General features: G+C 37.6%; 2 protein-coding genes across 3 annotated transcripts in view; one reads left to right on the top strand and one right to left on the bottom strand.

Annotated features, from left to right (window-relative positions):
- The window catches only part of LOC122060227 (transcriptional adapter ADA2-like), an 18,538-nt gene extending 1,601 nt beyond the window's left edge, over positions 1-16,937 (top strand). Inside the window, exons 2-13 of one of the 2 annotated variants that reach the window (XM_042623422.1) lie at positions 2,145-2,200; positions 3,577-3,750; positions 4,650-4,715; positions 4,858-4,983; positions 5,080-5,155; positions 7,878-7,941; positions 8,031-8,062; positions 8,205-8,318; positions 13,523-13,745; positions 15,006-15,216; positions 15,616-15,933; positions 16,483-16,937. In XM_042623422.1, the coding sequence (XP_042479356.1) occupies positions 3,748-3,750; positions 4,650-4,715; positions 4,858-4,983; positions 5,080-5,155; positions 7,878-7,941; positions 8,031-8,062; positions 8,205-8,318; positions 13,523-13,745; positions 15,006-15,216; positions 15,616-15,933; positions 16,483-16,674 (1,425 nt within the window). In that variant the 5' untranslated portion in view covers positions 2,145-2,200; positions 3,577-3,747 and the 3' untranslated portion in view covers positions 16,675-16,937. Of the gene's footprint in view, positions 1-2,144; positions 2,201-3,571; positions 3,751-4,649; positions 4,716-4,857; positions 4,984-5,079; positions 5,156-7,877; positions 7,942-8,030; positions 8,063-8,204; positions 8,319-13,522; positions 13,746-15,005; positions 15,217-15,615; positions 15,934-16,482 lie in introns of both variants that reach the window. The other variant, XM_042623421.1, reaches the window with a different exon arrangement.
- A 2,862-nt stretch (positions 16,938-19,799) lies between these two features.
- Positions 19,800-24,732, bottom strand: part of LOC122059606 — an 8,862-nt gene continuing 3,929 nt past the window's right edge. The window contains exons 2-6 of the mRNA XM_042622492.1: positions 23,524-23,618; positions 23,325-23,447; positions 22,432-23,241; positions 21,396-21,609; positions 19,800-20,707 (exon numbers count right to left, since the gene is read on the bottom strand). Coding sequence (XP_042478426.1) covers positions 20,229-20,707; positions 21,396-21,609; positions 22,432-23,241; positions 23,325-23,447; positions 23,524-23,618 — 1,721 coding nt within the window. The 3' untranslated portion in view covers positions 19,800-20,228. The remainder of the gene's footprint in view (positions 20,708-21,395; positions 21,610-22,431; positions 23,242-23,324; positions 23,448-23,523; positions 23,619-24,732) is intronic.

Raw genomic sequence — 24,732 nt, 5'->3', positions numbered from 1 at the left:
CAAAAAAAAAAAGGAACGAAAGAAAGAAAGAAGAAGGTACAACCACAGAAGGGAGAGGAAAAAAAAAATTTCTCTCGTACTGCAGTTCCACACTTCTAGCTGCAGTAAGAAAAGAAAATAGAAAAAAAAAAACAGAGGTAAATAGAAAGAAGAAGAAAATACAACAGGTAAAACCGTAAAATGAAGAAGAAAGAAGAAGAATAAGGAAGATGAAAAAAAAATAATAATAAATGCATCAAACATTCCTGCCTTGGTCTAAGGAATGTTCATCGGAGGACTCTCACTGTTGCCAGTGGAGTTTCGTCACCACTATTGCAAGATCCGAAGGGGGAAGGAGGAAGGATTGCTGCGTTGGCCCCAAAACCCTTCCGCGATTTCTCAGTTAGTAATATAATGTAATTTTTGTGTTTTTTTTTTTTTTTTGTTGAGGTTTTCTATTTAAATACCCTTGATCTCATGCTTCTCATGTGTAAACTTCCCCATATACTTGCCAATCAATAAAATCTATATGGAATCAGTGGTAAATAATAATAAAAAAAAGTAAATAAAAAATGGGCATAAGGCGACCGCCTTGTCCATAAAGCGTCATAAGGTGCCTAATGCGTCGCCTTATAGCGCCTTAACAGTGAAAGCGACAGCCTTATGTGCAGCCAATAATGCGGTACACTGCCTTATGCTCCCAATACCGCCTCAGCACCTAGGCATCGCCTTACTAGCGCCTTGGTGACGCCTTCGTAACTATGTTTTATACCTTGAGCAAATTGAGTACTTATAAAAATGGAAAATGCATCTAGACAACCACAAACTCAGTTTTATCCCGACTTAATGGGTTGCCTACATGGATGCATGCAAAACAAAGTAGGAAAAACTGAGGTCCAAACAAAAAGGGGGAATGAAGAGATGAAGAAATGAGAGATGAAAAATGAAAGTAAGAGGAAAGAGGCACAACTCAGCAAGTCAGGAGAATCTTAGCTAAATGGGGTTGGCTACATGGATCCATTCCCTTCAATAGGCTCTATCAAGGTCACTTGGTACAAGACCATACATGTCATTCCTCGTAACTTCTCCTATGGTCATTTTAGGCATGCTCCTAGCTCTTTTAACTCCTTCAATCGAAGTCGGATCACTCTTCTTTACTGGGGGCCTGGGGCATCCCCAAGCCTCCGTTGAACATGACCATACCATCGAAAATGACTTTCTCGGAGCTTGTTATTGATCAGGAAAACTCCTAAATCAACTCTATTGCATTCATTCCTTATTTTATCCTTCCTAGTTTTGCTGCACATCTATCTTAATATCATCATCTTTTCTATACATAGCTTTTTTATATGATTTTTTTTTTAGTGAATCTATATGACACTTTCTAATTGCCCAACATTCTGCCCCATACATCATAGCCGATCTTACAATAGTCCTATAGAACTTTCCTTTAAGCTTTAAAGAAACACATTTAGTCGCACGGTACTCTGGCCGCACCTCTCACTTCATCCAACCCACTTTAATTGTCTATGAAACATCATCCTCTATGTCACTTTTTTTATTTATTTATTTATGATTGACCCCAGATGTCTAAAATAGTTACTTTGCGGTATCTCTCTCTCTTCAATATTCACCATGTAATTATCCGTCATAATGTGACTAAAAATCTAAAATTATACATTATGTACTCTGTCTTCGATCTACAAATCTTAATGCCTCTTGTTTCTAACGTAGATTTCCATAGCTCTAACTTAGAGTTGATCCATGTTTCTGTCTCATCCACCAAAAAGATATCATTGACGAAGAGCATACACCATGGGACCTTGTCTTGTATGCTCTTGGTTAAATCATCTATGATAAGCGCAAGCAAATAAGGGCTTAAGGCTGATCCATGATGTAACCCAATTGTAATTGGGAATTCCTTGCCCTAACCTCCCACAGATCTCACTCATACCCTCATACATATCTTTAATTGCATCCACATATTTATTCGACACCCCTATCTTCAAAAGATCATTCCGGATTAAACCTCTATGGACTCTGTCATAGGCCTTTTCCTAGGTCAATAAATACACAAAGGAAATGCATCTATGATCTGTATAATTTGCTTATAATTCTTTTCATTTGCTTCCATTAAAATTAGACTATGTTTGTTTGTTTTATAGATCGAAGAGAAAGAGGAATGCTTCAAGTGGAGACAATTTAGAATCTGGAGCCTCAGGTATGGTGTCACTAACTTTAATGAAATGCTGAAATCTATTACATTGTTCCTTGGTTTGTTTGTTGGAGCAGGATGTCGAACATAAATAGTGTATGGACTGAAGCAAAAGTTTAAACTCTTCAGAGTGGGAGTTTCACCAATTGTAATCAGGGATAATTTGACTAACTGCTACCAAAAGATCAATAGACTGGACAGATTGCGTAGGGTTTTGGCCTGCATTTTCCCCCTCGATGACTAGTGGACCTCCCTAAGTAGGTCCATTTCTGCCTTGTCTGAAAATCTGATCCCAATCAAATGGTCAGATCAGTAGATATGGGTGATTCCTAACAGCAATAGGACTAGGGGTAAAACAGTAATAAACTAATGAAATTGATGTTCGGAAGTTGAGAAAGATTGAGGGATTCATTCCTGAATATAGTGATCAGTGACTAAACCAATTCAGGAAATCAGAAATTGATTCAGATATGAAATAGGGTTTTGATGGAGAAAAGGGTGAAACAGTAATTCACAATATCAGCCAATTGGCAGCTACAGAACACAAACTTGAAGATGACCCAACCGGGCTTCTCACCTCAAGGTGTCAACTGGATCAGACATCAGTCCCCCTTCCTTGATCACACACAAATCCTTGATCAAACTCAAGGTGTGCTTCAATGGAGAAGACTTGCAGCAGCAGCAGTATTTGGTTTCTAAAATTGTAGGCTAAGAATGAGCCTTTGACTTGCTTTTATTGATAATAAAATTCATAGTTAGAATCTGATTAGGAAACCCCAATCAGTTCTAGCTTGGACACAGCCTAAATAACAAAATTGGAATTGGAATAGGAAACCCCATAACTGATTCACTTATCTACCCTAGGAAATATCTAATATAGCAATTAACTAAACAAAAAAAAAATACTTAAATTGAACTGACACTGGACCAACATGAACCATGGTTCAATGAAAAGTGAACACCTGAAAAATAAACTAAGTATAGAAAGCAGTAAATGAGCAAAAAGTTAGGCCACAGTTTGGTCTCCTCCCATGGACTTCTTCCTACGTGAGTAGTTCTTCAGCTCTGCATTAGGTGTACACCAACCTCCTTGCACATTTTGCATTTTCTTTCTTTTGGTGGACCTTTCCTATGGCCTATCAGATTGTACCTTGTGGTTTGTTTTGACTTGCAAATTTATAGATGCCCTTGGGTAGACTTTCTGACCTCTGTGGTTTGAGTCCGATGTTTTCACACTTTTAGTATTAGTAAAGCGTATCTGACTGCACTTAAAGGGTTCCCTCTTTTGAACCACCATCTTATTTGATACAACATCTAACATTTCATTTTCTATTTGTCCATGATTTCCAATGGTAATTCTATTTTCTGTTGGGGCAGATCAGGGATCAAATGAAGGGAAAAGGGCTTTGTACCACTGCAACTATTGCAATAAAGATATTTCTGGGAAGATTCGTATTAAGTGTGTCAAATGCCCTGATTTTGACTCATGTGTGGAGTGCTTTTCTGTTGGAGCTGAGGTTACATCTCACAAAAGCAATCACCCTTACAGGGTTATGGTTAGTTAAACCACTCACAGAATACTCTATTACACTCTTGCTCTCTTGTAATTTTCCATAGTCTTCTTGCATGATTCATTCAGCAGTTATTTTTTTTACTGCATGAACTGAGATAAAAACTATGACCTTCATGGTCATGGTGCATTATACCAATCATTGTAAGTATTATCTCTTTTTTTGTGAGCATTTAACTAGGCACTCAACTATACTTCCCATATTTTTTTAAATACTTTTAAATTGTTCCTTCCTCCATTTGGGTGCGGGTGTGGAATCTGAATCCCACTCCCTGTTGGCACCCCAAATGCGCCTTGTCCAATCTTGTACAGATTGCCAACTCAATAAATAAGAATCTACTTTAAAATTGGCATTGTCACTCTGTAAACTTGTTTCTGATTTGATAGGTAAAATATGGGCAGAAAGGTTTTAAACAAAAGAACTGTTACACAAAAATTCAGACCTTTTGCCAGCTCAAACAAGTTTTGATTTGCAGCCATTTGATGTTCAAAAGATTTACCATATTCTTTGTACAAGAAAAATATATGTGCCAATGTGCCATAGATTCTCAAGCAAACCATTCTCTTTATTTGTTGCAATTTATAAACACTTGTGGAATCTTCTGCCGTTCCATGGAGATCATAGCAACTTGCCTGTTTTTATTATTAACTCCTTTGGTTCACCAATAAATTACTGTATGTGAACCTTTTAACCATACATTTTCATTGTAGAAGAAGCCCAAATAGGAGAATAGTTTTAGAAAAATCCTTCCGTTTTGAATGTCTGATGAATTTATTTTCATTTTTCCATGTAAAAAATACATCATTAGTCGATTCTTCTACTGTTATGAAGTCCTAAAACATCATTTTTTTGTACATTTATTCACGGTGTGATTTGTTCAATAGGACAATTTGTCTTTCCCCCTTATTTGTCCGGATTGGAATGCTGATGAAGAGATATTGCTTCTAGAGGTATGCCTGCTTCCCTGTCCAACTATGCTAGTTACTGCTAATGATTGGGTCCTTGTCAATTTGCACATTTTCTTATTGATTTTTGAAGGATTATGCATGTTAGGGTGCTCATGCCATAAATTTTTGCATGTTCTTGTTCTAGGGAATTGAGATGTATGGAATGGGCAACTGGGCTGAAATTGCGGAACATGTTGGTACAAAGACCAAGGCACAGTGCATTGATCACTATACAACAATATACATGAATTCGCCATGCTTTCCTCTGCCTGTATTACAATTACTTGGTTCCAAATTTATTTTTCTTTTAGATCAGCATCTGTCATGGTGACACTTATTTTCTTATGCTCCCCCCTCCCCCCCAAAGGATATGTCTCATGTTGTTGGGAAGAACAGAAAGGAACTTCTTGCTATGGCTAAAGGGCATGCCGAGGGGAAGAAAGGTTAGCAACATTAACAGGGATCCTCTTCTTCCATTAGCTTGACACTCTTAATGAGTCCATTAATTACTCTTTTGGCCCCTCATTGTCTTAACTTTCAGATTGAAGAACAGCTTTGTCAAAATATTCTTTCTTATACTTGTCTTCTAAGCTTTAAGAATAGATGAAGTGGTTCAGTTGAAATTTCTTCTTTGGATATGTCTAAATCTGCACAAGAGGATAGTCCCAAAGCAGTCCCACTATAGTATTCAAGGCTGTAAAGGCCCATATCTAGTTTGAATTTTCTTGTGTGGCACTCGTTTTTGAATGAAGCTTGTCACTTGAATAAACTACTATTCTAGTTTTTCTGTTTCCTTTTCTAGTAATTAAAGTAAATAAGAAGAGGGACGTGTTTAAGACAGAAGAATATCCGTCTCACTGCTATCAAGCCATATTGAATGTCAACAACATTTGAGCCCATTTATACTGGATGTTTGATCATTTTGTATGTTGATTCAGTTTTTGATAAAGTAAACTATATTAATTTTGACTCTTTAAAGATTATTTATTGATAACAAAGATTTTATTATACTTTGCATAGCCAAGATGTTCTAGTGGGCTTTAAGATTCCCCAAAACATAAGAGTTCTTTAATTTTTATAGTCATCATGCTGGTTCCCAGTGATTATCAATACCAAGCTGTTTCTTCCTTCTGCACGGATCAGCATACTGCAGCTGGCATAATCTGCAATAATCCCATAGCCTGATGGCTGAGGGCTGGAGTATACACAATCCAAGAAGTCAAGAACATATATTCATATTTAGCGGGAAAGCCCAGAAGACCCAAAACCTCCATGAGGTGCATCAATAGTTTGCTGACCTTAAGTGCATACTGCAGACATCAGGTGGATCTGTACCTTTGTTTTTTTGGGTGATCTATCATTGATATATGATCCAAAGCTGATCTGAACAAAGAACTGTACCATTGAGGGAACCCTTGGTGAAATACAATCTTAGTTACAGTTTAGTCTCCGTTGATAATTTTTTTCACTTACTTTTTATCCATTGGTTTAGCTGCCTTTGGAATACAATTTTATTTCCTCTTACTGAATCAGAGGCTATATTCAACAGTAAACAGAAAACATACAACAGAACATAGTTTAAGAGGAGGATTTGCAGGAGAAGAGAAGGAAGATAATAAGGAAGAAAGGCAGAAAAGAAGAAAAGTGGGCAAGCCTGTGGCACAACGGTTAAGTTGCACTATTGCAACATGTTGGTCACAGGTTCAAAACCTAGAAACAGCCTCTTCTGCGAAGTAGGGGGTAAGGCTGCGTACAACTTGCCCCTCCCAAACCTCGCAGTAGCAGGAGCCTCGTGCACTGGGTTGCTCTTTTTTTTTCTCTCTGAAGAAAGGAAGGACTAAAGGATAACCAGATCAATAGGGTTCTGAATACCCTACTCAGTCTCTTTTCAACACCATATATTTATAAGTTCTCTACGAATTCTATAATTGCAAGTAATATCTTTGACTAATGAATTATTGCACATAAGTCTTTGTCTACAAAGAACCCACTGTGATATCTTAACATCAGTGACTTGTCTTTCTCGATGGATTTTTTAATTTTTACACCTATACTTATTGATCTAGTTGCCTTTGGCATTGCATCTCATTACTTAAAACACTTATATTAGAAGCCCTGGAGGGCGGACCACGGTGCAACAATAATGTTGCTCCATTGCAACCTAGTGGTTGCAGTTCAAGTTGGAAAACAACCTTTCCGTGAAGTGGGGTAAGGCTGCGTACATTATGGCCCTCCTCATACCACACAGTGGCAGGAGCCTCGTGCACTTGATGCAGACAGATTAATCACTAACATAGACTTGTTTTATTAGGAATAAGCTTAGGGTTGGGTTCCATACATGTTGGGCCTTTGATCCCATGTGTTTTGACTTTTGAGTGTAATAGACCACTTTTATAGGCCTAAACTAGGGGTTCTAAGGTTGCATATGGGATTCACTGATTTGTTTCCTTTTTAGTTGGGTTTGATTTAAGTTATATTTGTTTCCTTAGGAGTCAAGTTATTAGTTGAGTCAAGTCATTAGTAGCTAGTTTCCTTTTTCAACTAGTTTCTAATTTTAGTTTTTAGTAACTATTGTATTAGGAGAATATTTGGTTTCCTTTTTGAGGAACCTTCTATTTTGTAATTCCCTCCCCCATCAACATTATAAATAAATAGGAGGAGGCTCCTAATAGAATGATGATTTTGATAAACAAATTAATGGTTGTTGCTATTGTCTTCTCCATGAAGATTTGTCTTGTGTTTGATCAAGGCTGATGGAATTGGTGTTTGATCCAATTGACTCTCTGTGGTGTGAAGCCTGAGAGCTTCTTCTTCTTCAAGCTATGTTCTTCTTCTTTCCACCTCTCTAAGATCTACCGCTGCTGCAACTTTGGTTAGGCTTTGTTTGGGACTTATTTCTGTGCCTGAATTAGTCCTAGTTGCTGGTTTCTATTCTGACTTGATAGAGGACAGATTTGGGGATTGAATTCTCATTTTCTGAGAATTAATTCTTTCTTTATTCTGGTTCTGGTTGTTCTTTGATTAAAAGTTCCTGCGGTTGAGGCTTGGTTAGTTCACCTATCCTAGTCTACATTAGCACTGGGTTCACCATTTTTTTTTTCATTAGATGTCCTATTTCTTTCTTCAAATAGATCACAAATTCTTACATGCTTCTGACTTCTTCAGGATTTCCTATGTTTGGGGAGCTTACACTGAAGGAAGAGTCTCCTTTCTCCCCCTCAAGAGTCAAGTATGCTTCTTCTATTTTTCTGGGTACATCAGTTCTTCAATTTGGGCATCAAGTTCTCACATGCTAACTCACTTTCTGTGTTTGCTCAGGATTGAAGATTTGAGTAAAGAAGCTCCGACAGGTCATTCCCCATCTAGCTTAAGTGCGGGTCTTTTGAGGGATATTATTTACTAGGTGTTTCTGTTATTGGCTTGTTTCTCTTAAAATAATTAGAGGATGTGGTAGTCATACTTCTTGAAACACCATACTCTCTTCTGCTTCAGATGTGGATACTGGAGTTGGTTCTGGCAGCACAAATTTGACAGCAGCAAGTTCAGTTAAGAAGGCATCAAACATGACCAAGGTTAAAGATGGTCCTGATTCTGTTAAAGTGGAAGGTATGATTTCAAGGCACTCCTTTGTAAATTGGATGGTTCCTTTTTTGGATGGTTGTATATTGCTTAGGATCTTTGATAAGGTCCTCCCACTTTAATTTCTTTGGCGACTGACGTTGGTTGTTTGACAATCTGACATAAGCAATAAACAATGTTTATTAAATAGAATATGCATTGTAAAAAAGCAACAGTGCTTGTAATTTCTGAATGGTTATTGTAATAAAACAACTCACTGGTGTTTAAACTTTTATTCTTGCTTCAAATGTATTTTAGTTTGGTTTTGGCAGTCCAACTGGTTGGAGTGGCTCAAACTGTGATGAAATTTTCAAACAAAGTATGTAGTCATTTACCCCCAGGGTTTTTTTTTTTTTTTTTTTGGGGGGTGGGGGACATTACAGTATATTATAATGATAATTGAGAATGAACAGCGTATATGGACTTAAAATAGAATTAAAAGGAGAAGCACAATATGTGTAGCAAACCCCAAGTAGTTGGGATTGGGTTAGTTGAAGAGATATCACAATACAGAAGGGCATGGAGCTTAGGAATGGTCAACAGAATAAAACAACTTGCCAGTGTTCGAACTGTGATATTTGTGAGTCAGATCCTGCAATGCTCTTTGAATTATTATTTTAGTACACATCTTAATGGTGTGACTGTGAGAATGTTAATGGATCATTTACCGGTCAAAGCTTCTTGAGCCTGAAAACTGTCGGGGATTAGGTCTGGACTGACACCTAAGTTGCTGAATTGGGAAGTGACCCAATGTATGAGTAACTGGGGTCAAATCAGGGGCGATGTTTTTGAACTTTTAAAATTTGCAAGTGTAAAATATAAATTATGATCAGGTGAGGTATCTTCACCCTCCCCAGAAGAAAACTACTACTCTAAAGAAAATTAAATATTTAATGAGGCATAAAGCATATTGTAAAAATATTTTTGTTTGTTGATAATAACCAATATTCATGTGTACTGTCCGTCATTTTTTTTTTTTTTTGCCTATTCATTTTCCAGCTGTTTAAGTTTGGAGTTTAGTAGACAATGAAGTGTGTGACAACGGAAATATACAATAGTTTAAAATGTTAAGCACTTATAAATTTAAAAAAGGGAAGTTTTTAATAAAATATTCTGAAATTCTATGTAGAGATTGCTTACTCCAAACTGAAAAGAAAGCATAACTCAAGCTTACTTACTAAAACATGAAAAGTAAAAGTGATGTGTCCTAGGGTAAACATGATAAGATTTAAAGAAAACAATACCCACAGGGCAGAAACGCAGTAATTCAAGTAAGTACACAATATGAGAGAATAGACAATTTCAAATAAATCAAGATTCAACGGTCAGATGGGGCTGAGATTTGGATCAATTAACCCTCGTACTAGGATGGTTAATCCTCTAAAGAACAAGCTGATCCAATGGTTGGATCTTCTGTAACGGAGTATGGCTGAAAATAGAAACGTAGGAATAACAGAAATTTAGTAACTAAAGAAAACAGACATTAACTCCAAATCTGTAGGTCTGATGATCCTCAAATTAAAGAAGAGATCAATCCAAAGTCGGATTGGATAGAAATCATAGAATAAAAATTTAATTCCCTGCAGCCCGAAATTTGCAACATAACAGAACAGTGAAATCAGACCTGCAAAACAGTATGTAACAGTGTCAATAGATTGTTAAAATAGTAGGGCGTGTGGAACCTCTATGCACAGCTACCTCTGTGGGTTGCGATGAGGCCAAAAGGGCCTTCGTTAAGAGCATGACAAGGTTCCTGTGTTGCTTACCTAGTTGGATGGAAAGACGTTGCGCCTTGAATCTCATTTCGTCTCTTGCCTGCCCTTGTGGTGGTGTGAGGTGGCTTGGAATACGATGCATATGCTATGATGCCATCGTAAGTCCATTTGCTTTGTGTAAGTGGTGCATGTGCATTGTGTGTGCTCTAGGAGTTGTGTGTTGATTACATATTTTCAATGCAGAGTTGTGTGTTCGGGTTGTTACTTTCGTGCTTAGCGGGGCTGTCAATAATTCGTTTGCTCATTCCTCCTTTCGTAAAAGTAGGTTGGGTGATGTATTGTCCTGGTGGTGGACATAATACATGTAGGACGTTTTTGCTTGGCCGATCTATATTGGGACATCAGATAGACAGCTGATACCTTATTATAGTCTGTTGTAATAAGCCTGTGGCTGATCTATAGTGGTGTGTTAGGTAGACAACCGGAACTTTATTATAATCAGCCATAACCAGTCAATCTTTTTGCATGGATCCTTGCATTCGTCCTTGCTTGGAAGTTGGAACCTCAATGTAGCTGAACCCATTAAGTTGGGTTAAGGCTTTGGTTGTTATTGTTGTTGTTGTAGGGAGTAGATAGAAAATATGAAGAATATATCTAGCACAATCCTCCGAATAGTGGCCTATCAATAGAACAACCAAAACAGGAAAAAAAAGAAGAGGAAAGACAGAAACCATGGGTGACTTTTTGCACTTGGAAACCTGCAGAAAACTTGATGACAAAAAATGTGTGATAGAGTAATAAACCAGATTCAAAATAAGAGAGGAAAACTTATAGGATAATGCCGTGGTAGAGAAGATTATACCTTGCTGAAAATCTGACAGAATGGAAGAAAGTAAGAATAAAGAGGAGAAAAGAAGGGAGAAAGAGATGATCCGGATTCACTGTCAGGACCTAGGCTCACCACCATCCTCTTCAAGAATTCACCACCTTGGTTGCTGCTACTTCACCATAGGAGCTGTTTCTTCAAAGTAAAAGACATATTCTTAACCCAAAATCGTGGGAGGTTTCACCCTTCTCTGTTATTTATAACTGCAGCAAGTCATTACAAGAAATTTAAACTCCTAAACATAGAAAGAAAATAAAAAGAGATATAACTACTTAGCATAAGTCTTAATGGGCTATGTTGCTCGATTACATAATTAGAACTAGCTGCTAGTCCTCCAAGAAACTAAATAGCCATACAACCTGGGCCCACAGAATCTTCAAACAAAACATACCACCCAAGGCTGGCCGCTGGTTTCTTAATGCTCTTAAGTTGTGACTTAAGCAGATGAGCCTTGTATGGGCTTCAGTGATGTAGCATATGGGCCTAAACAGGCTGACTTAAAGATCTTAAGAGGGCTTGTCGTGAGGCACATGTAAGCACACAACCTCTTACAAGAAATAAAAACTCTTAAACATAGAAAGAAAACAAAAAGGAATAAAAAGGAATAACTACTAAGCAAAATTCTTAATGGGTTTGATTATGTAATTAACTACTAAATATTTAGCATAAGTAGCTTGATTAGATAATTAGAAACTAACTACTTTTCCTAAGTAGCCACATATCCCGGGCCCGCAGAATCTTCAAACAAAATATACCACACAAGAATGGTCGCTGGTTACATTTTTTTTTTTTTTCGTGGGTGTGAATAGCCGCTGGTTTTTTTATGGGCTTAAGTTTTGACTTTAAGCCGATAGGCCTCATATGGGCTTAAGTGATGTCGCACATTTGGGCCTAAACAGGATGACTTAAAGAAATTAAGAGGGCCTATCTTGGGGCACATAAACAACTAATTGTAGGTTGTCTGATGCCCTCTATTCTTCCTTGGGTAGACCATCAACTCTGCATCAAAAAGAGGAAGAAGAAGAGTAAGTTGAAGAACTGTCAGCCTGTCATGCTTTTGGATCTGTCATTTCATTGACCCTATGTGCTTCAAAATTAGAAATGATTATCCAAAGTGCCTGTGTTTTTGATGCACAGCTTGTTATGGATGATTGAACTGTTTGGTCTGGGTTGGTGCTTCTTAGTACTTATTTGGTCAATTTGTATTTTCTTTTGAAGGAACTATAAGATTTATGACTTCTCGATTAGTTATGGGGGTACTAATCATCATCCCCTTTCTTTGATTGCCTTACTAACCACATTTCCCAGTTTAAATTAGATTAATCTTTATTGGTAGTTATAAACCTTCACCTCTCTATTGAGAAGTTAAATTTACAATTAAAATTTGGCATATAAACCCATGAAAAGTTTAGTAATAGTGATTTTTTTTTTATCAAACCAGAAAACAAGTATGGATTGGCTTTCATAAGTCAACTCCTTGACTTAGTCCATTTGATGCAGATTTGGACTTACTAGCCTGGTTTGACTGCTCATACTTAAAAGTTGAGTCAATTCAACAGAGTGAATAAGTTCACTTGCTGAGTCAGCACACTTTGGCTCACAGAAATGGTCAAATAACTAGAAGGTTGGAACACCTGGTTGTAGGTACAGCAAACCTTGGTGCTAGGACCATATGTTAATTTGGACTCGTCTTGGGGCCATTTGTTGGGAGCATAGTGATCTGTCATTGTGTGCAGTAGTCTAAATTATTTTATTTTCTTTTTGCTGTCTTCTCAAAAGCATTCTTTTTCTATTCTTTTTTTTTTTATTTTTTGATGAATGGCAATTTTTACTGATATAGAAGGAGAAATCTCAATGTCAAATTCAGGTATCTTTACTAGATCCATACAAGCTATCCAATACAAAGGCCACACAGAAATATAATATATGAAGATCAAGAAAATAAATGAGGAATGAAAGGAAGCAAAAAACTAGTAGCTATTCCATAAGGAGATGTGACCAATAGGAAGTGCTTTTTGAGGGTACCACTTTCTTGTTAGTTCATCAGCCATACCGTTCCTAGAACTCTGGTGCCATTGTTATTAGTTGCTCAGCACAGAGGTTAGATGATGAGTTTTTTGGAAGATATTATGAAACGTCCATGGGCTACTCCTATTCCTTCCCCCGCCCCCAACGCCCAAAAAAAACTCCATCTCAACATTGCCTCTCAATCACTTTCCACTAATATTGCATTCCCTCCTCTTCATGCAATTTTCAGACCCATAGCTGCCCACAGTTATGCTTCTATTGTACCTAGGCTGCTACTACAATTTTCAGTCCCATTGCCTTTTTGCGTACTTGGTTGTAAAGCTGACAAATTTGGCCAGTCTTTTCTCAACAACATTTGTTGTAATCATCCAGATGTAGAATGTTTTTAGTAGTCATATTATCTGATTTTCAACTGATGTAAGTAGCATGTACTTATATTATTTGGGAAACAGGGTGAAGTGTAGTTTATTCTTCTTTGTTAATGGTTAAAGTTTCTTAATATTTTTATAATGAGAGCAATCATGTCTTTCTGTTTATTTGTCTTCTATATGTGTTGCTTGCAGATTGTCAAATAGATAGGAGTGTTGGAGGAAAGAAACCTAAATCTTTGAGTGATGAAGGGCCTTCAATGACTGAGTTGAGTGGATATAACCCGAAGAGGCAGGAGTTTGATCCTGAATATGATAATGATGCTGAACAATCATTGGCAGAGATGGAATTCAAGGAAACTGACACTGAAGCTGACCGTGAATTAAAGCTGAGAGTGTTGCGTATTTATTTAAAAAGGTTTAAATCAATTTCCTTTGTTAATGTGCTTGAATAAGAATTCAATGGATAATAACTTATGAATTATGATCTAGCTCATGGATAACGATCATATGCATGCTCTGATAAAAGTTTTAATGCATGCCAACCTGGGGAAATTTTGGATCGAAATGAAAGTTCTCGAAGTGGGGGTTCCTTCTAATCATGTTTATTACTTTGTTAGTGTATAATCTCATGAGATGTTGCCATATGGACAACATGTAGGGAGCCTTTTTGAGCAGATAGGAAATTAAGAAATTCACCGTATGATACCGATACTAATACAGTAATACACATTGCAAAAAGGCCAGACAACATAATACACAAATAACAACTGTATGACATTTGACTTTTATTTCTTTTACCAGTAGATCATATGTGTTACATTGAGCTATATAATGGATGAAGTACCTGGTATTCATTAGCGTGCCAATAGTTATTCTTTGCTGATTCTTATTAATGCAATCTGAAAATCCAGATTATGGATCTCAGATGCAAGCAGGCCCAATGATCAGACTGTAATCAGATTTGAGATGAAGGAAGCAACTGTTAAGGGAATAAATCATATCGATGGAAGGAGTGGAAAAAGATATGAGATCAATCTTCTTGGGAGAAAGAAGAGAAGAGAGAAGAAATTAGGTATGGGATACCAATCCTGTATGCACTGCTCAACAACACCAAAACTCTTGACATATTGAGGGGGAGAATGGATTACATATATAAAAGACCTTAAAAATTTCTTAATTTGACTCATAGGACTCGTAATCACACTTACACACTCAATAAAGTAAATAAGCTCAAAACAGAACTCTAACTATTAGGTAAACTAACTCAAACACTCAACTGAACTGCTAATCCTGTCTACTAACTTTATTCCCACTTTATGAGATTTTAAATTAGGCCTATTGCAATGAAACCCTAGAAAATTAAAGTCCCAATCTAATCCAACTGCATCACTTATGCTCTACTTTTGATTCTCAGAACTGTACAAATGCAACATTGGTAAGTGCAAACATGGCTTAGCCGCCAACAGAGTAGTTCAGAAACGGGGATATGATAGGCTTCATATGTTTCTGTCTATTCATTAAAATATAATGTGCAATATATTATTGTATCAAATATTATATGGGTAAAATTTCAGCATTGTATTTATGAGCTAGTAGGAAATGATGTGTTAGAACTACAATGTATTTTTGCCCTCGTTTACTCCGAGATTCAGATGTATGTTAAATGTGTTAACAGGCTTGATGAGAGGAAGCGTAGGAAGGATTTCATATTGGAAAGAAACTTACTTTTTCCTAATCCTCTGGAGAAGGAACTTTCATCTGAGGAAAGGGAGATATATCAGCGCTACAAGGTCTTCATGCGTTATCATTCTAAAGAAGAACATGAGGAGTTTATTAGGACTATTATTGAAGAACATCGGATTCAGAAACGAATTAGGGATCTTCAGGTATTATGGTTTCCTGGCTCCTCTCATTCTCTGTCTGTCTCTTCTTTGATAACTCTTATCATGTTACAAGATAATATGCGATAACCATATCTCTGTTCATGACTAGTTCCTGCTTTAGCTGACCATGCTATGATCATTATGTGCATACTAGTGTCCTAAGATTTCTTTGAAATCAAAGCTCAACCTCTTGTTAACTGTCAATGAAATCAAATGCCATGTACTATATGAAGTATAAAGATTACTTATAGAATGCTAACATGAGGCCCTGAAAACATTCCGCAAGTTTATATATGGTGAATTTGGTAGAGCATCCTGTGGCATAATGGTTCTATTTTCTATCTTCCTTCAGTGTTCCTTTGTGAGTTTCTCTTTTCTGCTCATATTCAAATAATCATGCAGGAAGCCCGAAGTGCTGGCTGCCGACTGTCAGCTGAGGCTGATAGATATATTGAACAGAAAAGGAAGAAGGAAGCTGAAGAAAATGCCCGTAGGGTGAAGGAAAGCACTCAATCTGGTCCAAGTGGCAAAGTACTTCAAAGGATAAATCGCCCCAAGGGAGAACCTGATGGCAGCCCTCGGGGTGGTGTAAAGGGCTCCATGGGTTTGGATTCAAGTGGCAAAGATCAATCTTCTACAGTTGTAAAACAGGCTACTGCATGTGCCCTGGATGATTGGGATATTATGGGGTATCCTGGGACAGATCTACTTTCTGAAACTGTAAGTGTTCAGTTGGTGGTGTTGCAATATAGTGTGCGTTTGAGTCTGGTCTTTCTTTAATAGAGAATAATGAAATATTTCATGGTTGGTTATTTTTCTTAAATGGTCTGTGGAGGCTGCTTGCTGGTAGAAATACCTCATTGCAGACACTAAATTATTTGGTTGGGTGGCAGTCGGTATATGTGATTTGCTTGTAAATAAGAATTAGCCAGGACATTGATTGTGGGCCACCAATAGTTTAAAAAGCAGCTTATTTGGATTAATGTGGGATTGATATAATTCTTTTATGGATTGTTAGGACTTTTGGATTTAGGTAATACTTAGTTATAGGGAGTTTGCTAGTTTTCAAGTGTTAATCCACCCTGCTTGACAGTATGATGCCTCTAAAGTAAAACAGATGTCCAAAATGGTGGTCATGGTTATCTTGTCAAAACCTTAATATGGTTTTTGACTTATGGAATCATATCAGAGGTTTGTTATACATTTTGATGGTTTGCTATGGTTTGAACAATGTGAGATTTTGACTTGGTTGATTCTGGTATTTGACAGGAACAACAGCTTTGCCGAGAGATGAAGTTACTTCCTCCTCATTATCTTAGTATGCAGCAGACAATGTCAGTGGAGATTTTAATAGGTAATATCACCAGGAAATCGGATGCGCATCGTTTCTTCAAGGTTGAACCAAGCAAAGTGGATAGAGTGTACGATATGCTTGTTAAAAAGGGTATTGCTCAACCATGAGGCCAATCTTTAATTCCTTGGAATGTAAAATTTATGTCCTATTGTAGTTAATAATCTATCTTGTTCATACCTGCACTGGTTTAAACTCAGTCATTGTTTCGGCTACTTCTGGAAGCAACATGGAATGAAACCATTTCCATGTTGCGACTGTCTAAATGACACCTCGATAGGTGTATTTAGAACTTGTAATCTTCTTTTGATTGCCCTTTGTCTTATTGACAAAAATTCTTTTAAGTTAAGAGTAAAAGAGGGGTTTCAAAATATTTTGAAAGTGACTTATCCCGTGTTATTATCAAAAGTAGTCATTGTTGTGCACATTTTCAAATATAATAAATGTGAAATGAGAGGATTTACTTTCTTTTAATATATATATATATATAGATATATATTTTATGCATGGCCATATATACATGGTTGTGCATTCAAGCATTGGATGAGGGGATGTATTATTACACTTTTGCCCTCTACCTTCATCAAATGGTCTTAAAAATATGTTATACTAAATGGGTAAAAAAGTAAAGTATTAAATTATTTGACACCTTAAAGGGTGTGAATAAGGAAATGCCTTCAATTTGTAGGTAGGGCTTCCTAAATTTAAATTTACCATATCTATTATCTAGGAGAGGGATGGGCACTGTTTTCTTATCTATTGTGCAGTTGATGGTAGTGATTTATTTTGCACACTTCGGTGATAAAGGGCAGCGACTGCTGTTGCCTGCCATGATAAAATGACTGGGCTGGCAGCTTGATGCTGAAGGTTTGAGCCAGAATGTTTAAGAGCCTTTCCAATATGTAATATTGTAATCCACCTTCCCTAGGGTTCATGGATTTAGTTCATGGTATCGTTGATGGTATCTATCGCCACTGATACTGTTATGCAACAACTATATCGGACCGTATTAAATAATTAATATCGATTTCAGATTAAAACAGCCTTTCTCATAAAAAAAATATCATATTTACATCGTGTTGGCCAATATGTGAATTGATTGATATGACCAATCTGACACCGATTCCTCAAACCTTACTAGGACTTGCAAAAGCATGAAGCTCACAAGTGACATCGGGGTCAAGTCCATGCATGTCTGTACGAATTAAGTTTCGTTGATCAGAATATCACATTATACTGCATCCAAGGGTGTTAATTGGTTTGGTTTCGGTGTATATAGTGTAGTTTGATTCGGTTCACATTTATTTAGTTGAAATCAAAATTACATCATTTACTAAACGGTTGCACTTTTTGAAACCACAATAATTTAGTAAACGATTTTGGTTTTATGGTTTTTAAACGATGTCGGTTTTACGGTTTTAAACGATTTTGATCAAGGTTTATTCTATACGGTTTCTAAATGGTTAGTAATCGGTTTGCTAGTTTATTCGCATGTTTACTAAAACTTTCTTTTGTTAATAAACGCTTTAATCTTGTATCAAATTAAATGAGGCATTGAACAAACAAAGATTTAACTACATAACCACTTAATATGAGTAAATTATTGAATAGACTATTGGACAGCCTCCATGGTCCTTAATTTTTTCCTAAATTAAACCATTATGTTTTATTAAAACAATCAAATATTTAATCGTTATACGGGTTAATCAGATCAGTTTTAATGGTTTGGTTTTCATGGTGTCAATTCTGTTTGAAACCAATGGGTTAAAAGGTTAAAATCGAACTAACCCATTTAACTAATCGGTCTTGGTCTTAAAACCAAAACCGAACCATTTATTAAACGATTTTGCGATTTTGATGTAAATAGTTTGATAAACAATTTCGGTAAATGGTTTCGGTTTCAAATTCACCTCCTTAGCTAGAACATCTAGATCTGTTTTATGAGAGAATCGCACTTTTTTGTATTCTCTTAGTGGTTGCATTATTTTCATGGCCTTGTTCACCAACTTCTTACGCATGATGATTTATAATCAAGTCTAAATATTTGGAGAGAAAGTTTTTGATCCAAGAACCAAGCATTACATTTTATTCATAGGGAAACTGTGTCTAAAACTGATTTCTTGGAAATACTAAAGCTTCTGATAAAAACAAGTAGCTGGAGAGAACATGGTGACCTCCGAAGGCACCGATACTGCAGCAGTCGATGTAGAATCCGATTACTTCTGTGCAATTAGAATCACTTTTAAGGTAACTAAGAAATACTCTTAAACTTGTGTATGTTTTCATGGTTCTACAATTTTAACAATGAGATCAAAACTCAAAAATAGAAAAAAAAAAATAATAAAAATAAAATAAAATTAAAATTAAAAAAAAAATAAAAATAAAATAATAATAATAATAAATATAAAAAATAGAACCTATTTTGTTATGTGGTCTTTTAGGTTGATACATATTTTACTAGGGATGTTGCAGAATACTGTGGTTGCAGCTCCTGTAAAGCTGGGGATGCAAGCAGTTGCAGTGAGTTTCTGGACACATCTCTCTTCTTTAGGATCAGGTTTTTGGGGCTTAGGGTTACAGGACACACTCTTGGATGATGGAGGAACTCACTATTCATGTCTGGAAATCGCACCAGAGTAGTTGCTTGAAGCAGGGTTGTACTCCACATTCAACAACTGAACAATTCAGAACAATGGCAGCTTCTTGTAGGAATTTTGAGAATGAGGAAGTGGTTTTAATCCAATTGGATGGAGCAACTGTGGCTATCTATCAACCTACATGCAATACCCACCCATGATGATGATTCAGAATGACTTTTTACTGAACAAATTCATTTTAAGATGCCCCCGGTTTCCTCTTACAACCATGCTTTTGTTTTGGACAAGGAGGCTCAGTTAATTGGTAGAAGACAAGTAATTCACTTGGGAATAGAACTTTTTTTTCTCAAAGCAGAAACTTAAATTGAATTTGTGGGATATAGTGCAATTCAGCTAAAAATACAAAATACAGGGTGAAGGGGCCAATCCAATGGGGCTCAGAATCTCATATCATGGTTTGATTCAGTTACGAGCAAGTAGTGCCTTTTCTGGACAGGGCTCTTTAATTGAAGGAGATCAATGGCTTAAATCTTAGTACTCATCTGCGCATGCTACTGAACACAGGTCACCCTCATGATTTGTTTGTTCAAAACTGGCTAAAATGAGCCTAAAACCACACAATCACAGAAGCCATTGACTGCAGAACAAACACCAAGCACAAAATGATTCATTCTGAATACAGTATTGAACTATTTCGATATACATTATATTACCATTAGCTAGTAATAGCAAAATAACAACTTAGATTCTTATGGTGCCTTGCTACTAAGATCCCAAATGCATGGTACAAATTCAGTAATAACATGCCCCTCGGAAAGGAGGGGCCTCCCCCTCTACCAGTTCTTAACCTCAATTAACATTTCTTATCTGCCTTCTACGAGAAAATCTACCATAACCTGTTTTTTTAACTAACTCAATGTACATTGGCCAAGTTCCAATGCTGAAGCGAAAATAACCCTATAAATACTGCATGTCACCTCTATCTTATTTACAGAAACCCTAATACTCAATTATGCTCACTTCCATAGTCTTGCCTCACCTGCAATCATCACCATCACTCTACTGTCTTAGGCAGCAATTTCCATGAGTTCTATTGCTTCACATTTCTGGCCAGCACAGTCAAATTCTTTTCCCATATCCACCCTGTCCCCACTGACATGATCATTACCATCATTATCACCATCATGCCCATACTCATCGCCTTTCTTAACTTCATCTTCAACCCATGGCCGTTTCCTTGAGTTCTCGCACTTAACATTCTCCAGCATGCCATCAGATCTGGCTGAAACAGCTATTTCTTGATTACCCTCTTCAACTGTCTCAAGCCTGGAAGCAGAGGGGCCTTCACGATCCGACATTGCAGAGCCACCAGACTCGGTCCCCTTTGCCATAGTGGAGCATGCAGAGAGCTTTGTGCCAGGGCTGACAGCTGCAGATATGATAGATAGTATATCGGGCTTTGCCTCAATATCAACCCATTGGTTCGCCACCCAATCCCTAGAACTCCTCAAATTCTTTCTCTGGACAGTGGAGAACACATCTTCACCTGAGATAGAGGAAAGCAAAACCCAATCTCAATATTACCAAGCAACTGCAAATAAATATATGGTAGAGGGTTTCTATTGCAGCCAGTGCAAGGGATCTCCCATGCCATACCAATTGGGGCGAAGGAATTGTTTCGTCAAATTTTTTTTTCTTTGGGGGGCGGGGGGTGGAAGGGGGATGGTCAGGGAGGAGAGAGTGTCAGAAATGTGAGAGGGCATTGAAAGGCAATGTCCACACATACTACGAACTACTGAAGAAAGTCGCCCACCAGTCAGAGTCAGGAATACAATAAGTTGGGGGACTGCATATTATGTGCTGGGACAAAAGCTACAGGGATATCCCCTGCATGCCGCACTCACAGAAGAAAAAGCACTGGTAGGAATTCTTGGTGCAATAAAGACTGGAGTCTAAATTCACTGAAACAACCCTGGCACTTTTTTGCACCATTCAATGCAGCATGCAAGAGTACCCCTGCTCCAAGCATTCCAGAGTATCTGTTGTTTCATCTCACATCCATAACCCCACCCTAATGAAAGAAAAACTTCATCTCCAAATATGATCAATGACCTTGATATGGAAATAATCTCTCTCAAAAAAAGGAGGAGAAACGCCATTCACATATGCAGGAGACAAATGAAATACAATATATCAGAAAACATAAAACAAAGTTATGTGAATAAAGAGCATACCAGGGAAGTAAACCTGAAGGCTATCATCTCCGCAGTTAACTCCAGTTACCACCCCTTCCCACCAGCCATCACTCCACCATGCATCCACTGGAGATCCTATCTCAAAAGGAATGTCTGTTGGATACCCAGGAGGGCACGGCCGAATTGTGAGGCGACCAGAGCATCGCATGTTCAGTTTATCAGCTGCTGCAAGTTTGAAAGCAGGGATCCATTCCTGCATATTGAAGAACGCAAGCCATCAAACATTTCTGCAGGAAATGCCGTGACTCCATGAGATAAAAAGCATTTTTTTTCCTTTCAAACACACCCACAGGCAGTAATGCAGTGACTGTTAAATCACTAAGTGACCTCTTCAACCATTTGTGGTTCAAACTCACAATAAGAGTGTGTTTTCCTAGGTAGTAAGTCGTGGACTTTCACTCTTGAACGGAAGGTTAACGCAGTGTTTAGGCATATTACTTACCCAACTATTTAGACCTTCTCGATAAGCGTTCAAAGTAAAGCATGTACATGAAGTGTTACTTTTAGGTTAATCACAAGGGATAGATATGAGCATTTGATTGTACTTGGGCACAAAAAAAAATATATAAATAAATCTAGGTAGCATTCTAGCAATAATCTACCACGCCACAGAACAGTTCCTACATTCAGAAATCCTTATTAAAGAGATGACTACATGCCAAAACTCTAGCTTCCCATGAAAGCAACAAGTAATAAGCATTCTTACCAGATTACTCAAACAACCAATATAACAGATAAGCTAGCTTCTTTTAACCTATAAGCTAAAAAAGCAGCTGAAACAGAGAATGCCAAATGCTCTACCTGAGACTGTTCTCATTACAAAATTTTCATGCCAGTGCAAACTGGAGGCAACCCATCTACTGAACAACCATCCCAGATATGTGAATGGGCTCAGCCAAGCATGGTACATGATGAAGGAAATGCAAATAATCAGATAGGTCTCTTGCCCTAATACTCTTCTAAACAACTAGCCAGAAACAAACAAATTAAAGGGGACTCAGGTTCTTAGGCATACCTCAAGATTTCCACATTCATCTTCATCCTGCAAATCATCATACTGAACCTTCAGCTGCTTCTGAGATGCCCGCAAGACAGTACATCTAAACCAGCAGCCTCGGATTCCACTATCTTGACAAAGCAGCTCTATCTTTTCATGAACTTTAAAGGCTTGGGGACCAGGATATCTAACAATCTGCGGCATCCCACCTGACAATCTAAATTTCAAGTTCTGGCGTGCTGGTTGGTATGGTGCTATCTGGTTCCCTGGACCAGAAATTGTGGCAACAGAACGATTCGATACAAACCTCTGACGTCCCCTGCAACTCCTAGTTCTCTTGGCTCCCTGCCTCACATTGCCTCCTTGGCTAAATTCTTCCTCCTCTTCTCCAGTCAGGCTATTACATGTTAGTTTATGCTTGGCAAGGGGTATAAGATCGAAACATGAGAGGATGGTTTGGTCAAAATAGCCGCGCAATTTAGTTAGATCAAAGGGCTTAATTCTGTTGTTTCTAAACTGCCTAAAACAAAGATGGAGTTTCAGCGAGGAAGTTTCGGGAAGAGCAGCCAAGCATTTCTCAAAGTGCTCAGGAGTTAGAATTATTGTAGGACCATCCACACATTCTGCACTGATGACCTGGGAATTAGGTGTGAAGAAAACTTCTCTAGAATGTGGATCTGGCAGAGGAACCGCGCCCTTAAGTTCCTCATTATGGTGAAACCATCGTACTTTTACCTTCTTCTGTCCCTTCTTGTCTTCATACATATCTTCCAAGTATGCGAGATAGTGATTTTCTTCTCTAGCCATGACGAGAACAAAAGAACGAATCTGGAAATCAGAGAAGAAACAGGACTTTGAGAATTAAAGTGTCAATGAAATCGGAAAGATTGCAATGAAGTCCAAGTACTTACAGCTATGGTGGTTCCATTCCTGTAAAATGATGGATAATGCTTGAGCTGTTTACCACATGTCCAGGAAGCACCTGACCACGAAATATCTGTGCTGTGGCCCTTTAACTTCCTTGAAATCCGGCCCTGAAAGGGGACAGTTATAACCATAAAAGCATGAAACAAAAAATGAGGGCATTTAAGGAAATAAAAAATTAAATACCGGGTGATCCAGAAGATGGTTCCTCGGTGCATCAACTCCAGTGATAGGGTATTCAGAAGATCCAATAGCTTGTGATGAATCATTTGTTGGCAATTCTGTCATAAAAAGTTAAGAATTCTGAGCAATCCTTCACTTCAGGGGTAAAGTGCAAGCGTTGTTGAAGAAATATTATTGACTCTTTCATTTATCCCTTGACATATTTGGTAAAGTGCACAACATCAGGGTGAGTGATATGGTCTTTGGTTCACAAAATTCAAAACATACATCAAACAATTAGGTGAATAAGGGCTGGCATCACTTAAACACAAGAGGGGTAATTGGATAAAAAAATAAACCGCCCACCTAATGATGCGATCATTGAGTTCGAAAACTCTATTCAGTTCGTTTATGGGAACACCTGAATAATAGAATTCAATTAGCCCTCAACTAATGGAAATTTGTTACTTTGATGGAACTCAAACTAACAAGAGAAGGAATTGTACATGGATTGAGGTGGCTTTGTAATTGGGCAGGCAATTCCGAATTAAGCAAGGACAAGGAATCAAGTGGCAAAAAACTAAACAAAACAAGGACTTGAATGTAATTTATGAGATTTGGCCCTTAGGTGTAAATAGCAAGAAGCAGCTGTTTTCTTCAACCTTATGACCGAAGGAGGAGAGTTTTCAAACCAACAGTAACATAGCCATGATTTGAAGATGAGATCTCCTTCGTTTGGAACCTGTTGGACCCAAGGTTATGTAGACAAGTTCTCACTGCTAGGCCTCCCAGGTAAGACAAGTTTCAGGTTAGAAAAGCAAACAACAAAGTAACCGAGATGGGCTGCAACCTGATTTGGCGGTAAACTTTATACCATGTTCGAATCTTTGCTGGAATACCTCAATAGAGTGATCTCCTCAACACCAAATCACATGGAAATAATTGTTCGAGGGTTTATGGCCAAAGCCCCTGTTGTTAGATTGAAAGGAACCAAATTGAAGCTCAATTCAAACCAGATGAGCTGCAAGTATTGCCCAAACAAGGAAGGAATCAGGAGAAACAGAAATAGAAAGAAGGAAGAAGAAGGGAGAGAGAAAGATCACACCGCACCGGCCACAAATACTCAATCACACAAACTCAAATTCATTCCACCATCAATCTATCCAAATCGTTGGTTACACATCATTTATAAACCACCACCCCAAACCCCCCCCAAAAAAAAAAAAAAAAAAA

Source organism: Macadamia integrifolia, chromosome 13 (assembly GCF_013358625.1).
Source record: "Macadamia integrifolia cultivar HAES 741 chromosome 13, SCU_Mint_v3, whole genome shotgun sequence".
Taxonomy (NCBI): domain Eukaryota; kingdom Viridiplantae; phylum Streptophyta; class Magnoliopsida; order Proteales; family Proteaceae; genus Macadamia; species Macadamia integrifolia.
Note: the sequence above shows the minus strand (reverse complement) of the source record. Positions and strands in the feature narration are given on the sequence as shown.